The following is a 7,922-nucleotide window of genomic DNA, read 5'->3' as shown; positions in this document are numbered from 1 at the left end:
TTGGAACCAAAGTCCATACTTGGTTCTTTTCAAACTCAAGAAGCTCATCCTCCATAGCTTTAACCCAAGATGGGTCACTGAATGCTTCCTTAACATTTTGAGGCTCTATTTGTGATAGAAGTGCAATGTTGGATCCTTCATTGGCCTTTCTAGTGGAAGACCTTGTTTGCACTCCATGAGAGACGTCCCCAATGACAAATTCCTCAGGATAATTCTTCAAGAATTTCCACTCACGAGGTCTGGTGGACTTGGAGGCAGATTCAGTCACCAAGGGATTCTGGGCACTACTGGCCGCAGGATTTCCTTCAGATTCATGAGACAAAATGGAATTGTCTCTTGAATTTTCAGCATTTGCAGTTTCTGGTTCAGTTTGTCCAGAATTTTCTTTTCCTTGATTTTGAGCGGTTTCATCTTCCTTTTGAGCTTGATTTCCTGCATCACAATCTTCCAAAATGCTTTGCACCAAGTCAGTATCACAAAATGTAACATGTATGGACTCTTCAATAATTCTAGCATCTTGATGATAAACCCTATATGCTTTACTAGTTGTGAAATATCCTACAAACAAACACTCATAAGCCTTTGGATCAAATTTATCCAAATTTTCTTTGTTATTTAAAACAAAACATTTGCATCCAAATATATGCAAATAATCTAAGTTTGGTAGGTAACCTTTCCAAAGTTCATAAGGGGTTTTCTTCAAAAATTTTCTTATGATTGTTCTATTTAAAATATGGCAAGCTGTGTTAACCGCTTCAGCCCAAAGGAATTTTGGAACATTATTCTCACAAAGCATAGCTCTTGTCATCTCTTGTATGCTTCTATTTCTTCTTTCCACAACACCATTTTATTGTGGTGTTCTTGGACAAGAGAAGTTGTGAGATATTCCAAATTCCTCACAAAAGGATTCAAACAAATCATTTTCAAATTCAGTTCCATGATCACTTCTTATAGAAGAAATTTTTAAATCCTTTTCATTTTGAAGTTTCTTGCAAAAAGGTTCAAAGGCTGAAAAAGCTTCATTTTTGTGTGCAAGAAATAAAACTCAACCAAACCTAGTATAGTCATCCACAATTACTAAACCATAATGTTTACCACCTAGGCTTTGAGTTCTTGTTGGACCAAATAAATCAATGTGTAGCAACTCAAGTGGTCTTTTAGTAGATATGTCTTCCTTTGGTTTAAAAGAGCTTTTTGTTTGTTTTCCCATTTGGCAAGCATCACAAGTGATGTGTTTGTCAAACTTTATCAAAGGGAGACCTCTTACTAATTCTTTCTTTACAAGTTTGTTTATTTGAAACATACTTGCATGGCCCAATCTCTTGATCAGCATTCAAGTTTTTTGAAAACCACTAAATATCCTAAATCACACAGCTGACTTATTCTCAAAAGATTGTGCTTTAAACCACATACCAAAAGCACATCATCAATGAAAGTAGATTGCTCATTTCCTACTTTTCCAACAGCAATGATTTTACTTTTACCATCATCTCCAAAGGTCACAAAACCTCCATCATACTTATTTAGTTTGATGAAGTAGGTTGACCTTCCAGTCATGTGCCTTGAACATCCACTATCCATGTACCACATGTCCTTTTTGTTCTTGGATGCTAGGCAAATCTGCATGATGAGTTTCAAGTAGCCTTAGGTATCCAAATTAATTTGGATCCTTTGAAGTTAATCTATCTTGGTTGCCCAAGTGCATTGAAATCACAAACAACATTGTAGACTTTGTTTCCTACAACTCTCTTTTCAATGAAGCATTGTGCATATGAGTGACCAAATTTCTTGCAATTAACACAATAATTTTCTGAGGTGTGTTGCTGAAACTGAGGTGAGTTATATTGCTTGAAATGATTAAAATGTTGAAATTTTCTGGTTTTTGGAGGAGATGCAATTCTTTTGACAAACTGATTTTTATTAAAGTTATTCCTCTTTGCAAAAGCATTTTCACCAAAATTTCTTTGAACATTTTTACCTTTCGAATATGAGGTTTTGTTGTAAAATGGTGGTTTCTTGAAAACAGCCTCATTTTTCGAAATGTAACCCAAACCTGGCCGGTTTGAACATGGTTCAGTTTTTGGTGAAGGCTTAGTTTCACTTATGTGTACTTCATCAAATTTTTCTTCAGATATTGGAGCACTTTCAATACCAGATTTGTTTGGTATGGTTTTGGTATTTGATGAAGAAGCCACAAACTTTATAGAGGAAATATTAGAAACTGCATCTTCCTTGACTATGTAGCCTAAACCAGATTTTTCAAACAATGGTCTTTGACTTGCAAGTAATTTGTCCAAGTTGCTAGAACCTTGAGCAAATTTTGCTAAGTCACCATTCAGCTTTTTAATCATATCATTTAATCTTTCATTTTTAGCAATTAACTCATGTGAAGGATCCACAATGTGCTTTCCTTTTAATTTTTCAAGTTCAGATTTTAGACATCTGTTTTCTTCAATGATGTCCAAAGCACATTCAGTTTCCTTCACTTTTTCTTTTAAAAAAATCAATTTCAGCTCTTAAGAAACAGTCTTTGTCATTTCCTTCAGATTCTTCTTCTTCATTTGAGTCATTCTCAAGATCCTTCCAAGCTGCCATGAGTACTCTCTTCCTTTCCTTCTTTCCTTTGTCCTTCTTTTTGAGCTTTGGACAGTTTGACTTGAAGTGTCCAGCCTCCTTGCAATGATGACACGTCACCTTGCTCAAGTCTATCTTGTGCTCCTTTGAACTTGAACCCTTGTATTTGCCCTTGCTCTTCATCATCCTTCTAAATCTCCTAGCAAAAAACAAAAGCTCGTCATCTGAAATACCATCACTAGACTCACTCTCTTTTGGTTCTATTTGTGACTTGAGGGCTATTCCCTTTTTCTTTGAGTTTGTGTTTGTGTGTGTGGCTTCATAGGCAAGGAGTTTTCCTCTTAGCTCATCATAGGTTATGGGACTTATGTTGTTACTCTCGGTTAGGACAGTGGCAGTGTTTTTCCACTCTTTTATGAGGCTTCTAAGGAGTTTTCTCACCAAGGTTTGTTCCGCATAGTTTGTACCCATAGCATCAAGGTTGTTAATTATGATTGAGAATCTCTCAAACACTTCATCAATGCTTTCTCCATCCTTCATGCTAATCATCTCGTACTCTTTTCGCAGCATACCAATCCTCGTTTCTTTGACTTGTTTAGTGCCTTCATGTGTAACCTGGAATTTTTTCCAGATTTCTTTGGCTGTCTTGCATCTAGACACCTTCCGGTACTCTTCAAAGCTGATAGCACAGTGAAGAAGGTTGATTGCTTTAGCATTCAGCTCTATCTTCTTCTTATCATCTTCATTCCATTCAGCTTCTTCTTTTGGAGTCACCACTCCATCAGCACTTATTTTTGTTGGGATCTTTGGACCGCTTACAACGATCTTCCATATGTTGTAGTCAATGGATTAGATGAAGATCCTAATCCTTTCTTTCCAGTAGGAATAGTTCTTTCCATTGAAGAAAGGTGGCCGGTTGTTTGACTGGCCTTCAGTGAGGGTGTAAGCAACTGTGGTTGTGCCCAAGTTGTTTGCCATTGGATCTTTGCTCCAAGCGGTTAAGCTTGATTCTTAAGACCTTAGCTCTGATACCAATTGAAGGTTGTGGTAGGCTTAGAGAAGGGGGGTTGAATCTATGCCTTCCTTTTAAGTTGCTGTTATGACCCTCTTTTAAACAAAATTACAATTCTGATTCTGTTTGAATTTAGCAGCAGAAATTTATGAGACAATTTATTTGTCTCATGAATATCAGAAAATAGAACATGGCAGAGAAGAAAAAGCTAACACCAGCATGTATCCTAGTTCGGTTGCCTTGTGCTATGCAACCTACGTCCAGTCTCCTCCTCAACTATGGAAGAATTTCACTATAGTTAACAGTTATTACATACACCAATTTCACAGGATTGACACAATCCTTTCACACTCAAGTTCTAACCTAACTTGACATTGGCTTTGCTAATACCTAACTATTCACTCTTAGTGCTAACCCAACTAAGAAAGGGATACCTCACAGGTACAAGATACAAGACATAAACATACCTAAAGAAATCTGAAAATAACTCTAGGCTTTTCTCTCAAGTATTTCACTCAGCCTTTTTCCACTCATGGCTTTTACTTGAGTTTTCTCACAATGCCTTTTCTCACTAGAAATTACAGAATGATAAACATTGAAAAGTACATTATAATCAGTAAAACATGAAGGAGATTGACTTCATCAGCAGCCTCTTTGCTATGTGCAAAACCAGATTCACAAACCTCAGATGCAGTTCTTCAGTATTGGTCGAATGCTTCTTTGAAAGTAAGCATTATCCAAGTAGAGGAACTTCTTTACAGAACACTGTTCTCACACTCTGGTTTTCTCTCCTTACTTCTGAATGAACAGCAAGCTTCTTTTTATCTCCTTGCATGTTGCTTGGTTCTTCTTCCAAGGTCAACACTTTGAGCCTTGAGCTTCACCAACTTACCACGTCACTTTTCCAGTTAATCCCCAAATTAGAAATTTGAGTCTGACTTTTTCTTGCTTGACCGAAAGCCTCAGGGAAGCAAAGAAAATTATTTTCAATGGTGAACCCAAATCTGAACCCTTGAGATACTTCTTGGTCCCCAAGAAACAATCTTGACCATTGATGTACAGTAGTGGTGAACAGAGATTACTTTCTTTATTTATCCCAAATTGATTTCCAAGCTGTCTCTTTTTTGCTTGATCGAAGACATTTGACATCATACACAGATGTTTCCAATGGTAAAACCCTATCTCAGCCATTAAAAACCAACTTGGTCCCCAAGATACACTTGTGACCGTGGATACACAGCAGATTAGAGCAAAAATCAACTTTCTCTTGTAACCCATTTTTGGAATGGCAGAGTGTTGGGAAGAAGAGAAGAAAATGAGATGCATGTAGAAGGAAATGAAAATCACCTTTAACTTCTTACCTCTTCTTGATATAGATTGATGATGGGTGATTAGACTTCTATCATTTGCTTAATCTTCTCTTTCTTGCTTCTTTAGTGAATAGCTTAGGAAGAAGCTCTCTCTTTCTTTTTCTGAGTTCTGACCAAGAGGGAATAGGTTAACGTTGCTTTTGGGTGAGAGCAAGATGGAAGAGTTTGAATGAGAGAGGCAATGAATTGGGCTTGGATCAGATCTTTTTCATTCAGCCCGTTGCCTTGTATTCTTTGTTTCTTTTAGGCTTCGTTTGCATTTTAGCCCACCAGCCTTATTTATATGTTTCTCTCATTCACTTGGGCTGCTGCTGCATTATATTTATTTTTGGCCTGCAACATATCATCATAAATAATCAGCAACATATAATTATAAATAATTAATATTTAATTATTTATTTTGCCCAATAAAATAATGTTTGTCATCACTAATTAATTTAGTTAATTTTCTTAACTCAACAGATGGCCTGCAAGGTTGGGTGATTATACGACGTCCATAGGAATCACAAAACAAAGTGTAATACAATCCTCTGATTCAGTTTATTACATAGGAGAACTAATCGTTTAGAGATAACTGACTAAAACATTTTCACGTACCTCATGCAATTGTAACTGATCCAACAAAAGACGCCAATAAAAGACTCACTGGTCAAACTAGGGACCATACCTATCAACTTGTAGACATATGCAACAATAACAATATCTCAATTTATGAAAGAAATTATTGAATTACATACATAAAAAGGACAATAACCTTATAAGAAAATAGTTACCTCACGGCCAGAGCAAACGTCAGAATTTGTCTCTCTGGTAGAAACTACTAAAAAAATCTATGGTAAATCCATGAGACGAGTAGCAGAGTGCCTCTAGCGATGTTGGTGGTATATCGATGTGCTGCAAAGCATAACGAGTGGTACATCTATGCAAACATAGCAAATCTCCAAGACAGACAGCGACACCTCTCAAAGTCCTTTAATAAGGGCAAACACCTGCTATGGATCTGATTGTTTGATTTGTCTGTCATTAGGTAATTAACCCCTGATTAGCAGTAGGATGTAACACCTTGTGTACTGTTGGAGAGTGACTAAATCTGTAGTGGTTGGCATATGTTGTACTCGATCCATAAGTCACGTCAGCTTGATGGAAAATGACTTCTTCTTCTGCGTCCTTACTGCTGAGCATGAGGATGCCTGGCATCAAGGAGCTCCTGTACCTACTCCCAAGTCGGGTGTTGGTACCATGTTTGAAAATCATACAAGCATCCACCTATTAGCTCTCCGTGAGTGCATAACCCAAGGTTGTACGCAATATCCTGCAGGATAATTGTGCACTCACCCCAAGACTAGTGAAAAGTGCGGGTCTCTGGACACCAACGCTCTACAAATGCAGTAATTAGAGAGTTGTCAAACATAAAGTCTTTGAGTTGTACTGTGTCGCCAAACCCAACCACCCTCAAGTAAAGGAGAATGACGTTCGGTGATGTAAGAATATGGCTCACTCGCCTAGAAAGCAATAGACAAGGTGTTTGTTAAAAAAGTAAAACATTTCAATAACAAATCTATTTTAATTATTAAAAAATTTATTTTGAAATAAAAAGATACAAATAATAAAAAATAATTATTTCACATTTCATACATTAGTTGAATTGAGAATAATTAACTTTACAAATAAAAAATTTGGTATATTCAAAATTAAAATTACAAAAAATTTAATTCGAATTAAAGAAATAAAAAAATGAAATAAACACTAAGTATATTAAATTAACTAAATAAGTTAAATTACATAAATCTATTAAATAAATTGAATTAAATTAACTATAAGTTCAATTTAAATTAATTAATTAACACTAACTAAATACAATCCACTACTTAATAAACACTAAATATAAAAAGTACCTTAACTATAATTATATATTTATTTAATTGAAACAGAAAAATAACAATACTAATCTAAAAGTCAATTGCCCTAATGATATGCCATATTACATTCAAATAGTTGATATCATTATCTCATATATTTGCCGCATTATAATGTCTGAATATCTCAATAATATTAACAGAAATGTCACGCTATAAATGAGGAGGAGAAAAGAAGTAAGAGAAAAGAAGTAAAAAATGATTTACAAGAAATAATAATCACGCTATAAATGACTTACTTTTATAAGCGTCTTACTTATTACGTTTATAGTAAAAAAAAGTTATTTATATCTCATTTAGATTTATATTTGTAAATAAAATATTTAATTTATTTATTTTAAAAAAATCCTCCTTTCTTTTCCGTACCTAATCATTGATCAATTTTTAATTAATGAATAATTGATCCAATATCTTCAAGATAAGATCCTCCGCCCCCACAGCTCCGACATCACGTGTTTCAATTCCTGTAGCCGTCGGTCTAAAGAAGAATATATAATAAGCAGCATAGCAATAATGCAATGCAAGTATTAGAGTTAGAAAAAGAAGTTAAATAAAACCTTAATTATCGATTAAGCAGCATGGCGACGGTGATGTCTTCTGTGCTGTTGAAGTTGGTTTTCCCGCCGCCGGCGTCTGCAGTGGTTTCAGCCGTTACGGTGGGGAGCTTCTTGGTATTAGCGTACTCCGGAGTATCGGAGATGATAGGGAAGCACTTGAACTACTCCAAGTTCTGGAATGCAGCGACGGAGAAGCAGAAGAATAAGAACATAAAGGTTTCGAGCAGAGTAGGAATGGTTTTGTTGTACGGACCTGCGTTTCTTGCGGGTGCTGCTTCGTTTTGGTTATACCCTAATGAGGGTCTTAGATCCACGCTCCTCAACTCTGCTGTTACTCTCCACTACTTCAAGAGACTCTTTGAGGTATCTAAGTTTCTAAAATGAAAAAATTAGTAAAATTAAAAGTTTATTATTTTTAAATTAAGATAATAAAATATATATTTTATAAAAATTATAAAATTAATCATTATTAATTTAATATTTTATTATTTTA

The 7,922-nt window shown here is 35.4% G+C and overlaps 1 protein-coding gene and 1 long non-coding RNA gene across 4 annotated transcripts in view; one reads left to right on the top strand and one right to left on the bottom strand.

The window, feature by feature from the left end:
* LOC110275239 (uncharacterized) overlaps window positions 1-6,422 on the bottom strand; it is a 10,635-nt gene extending 4,213 nt beyond the window's left edge. Inside the window, exons 1-3 of one of the 3 annotated variants that reach the window (XR_008002337.1) lie at window positions 5,730-6,422; window positions 5,554-5,630; window positions 3,784-5,289 (exon numbers count right to left, since the gene is read on the bottom strand). This is a non-coding gene — a long non-coding RNA (uncharacterized LOC110275239). Of the gene's footprint in view, window positions 1-3,783; window positions 5,290-5,553; window positions 5,631-5,729 lie in introns of those variants that run through there. The other 2 variants (XR_008002336.1, XR_008002338.1) reach the window with 2 other exon arrangements.
* A 965-nt stretch (window positions 6,423-7,387) lies between these two features.
* Window positions 7,388-7,922, top strand: part of LOC107466532 (uncharacterized) — an 11,639-nt gene continuing 11,104 nt past the window's right edge. Inside the window, exon 1 of the mRNA XM_016085515.3 lies at window positions 7,388-7,792. Coding sequence (XP_015941001.1) covers window positions 7,451-7,792 — 342 coding nt within the window. The 5' untranslated portion in view covers window positions 7,388-7,450. The remainder of the gene's footprint in view (window positions 7,793-7,922) is intronic.

Source organism: Arachis duranensis, chromosome 9 (assembly GCF_000817695.3).
Source record: "Arachis duranensis cultivar V14167 chromosome 9, aradu.V14167.gnm2.J7QH, whole genome shotgun sequence".
Classification (NCBI taxonomy): domain Eukaryota; kingdom Viridiplantae; phylum Streptophyta; class Magnoliopsida; order Fabales; family Fabaceae; genus Arachis; species Arachis duranensis.
Note: the sequence above shows the minus strand (reverse complement) of the source record. Positions and strands in the feature narration are given on the sequence as shown.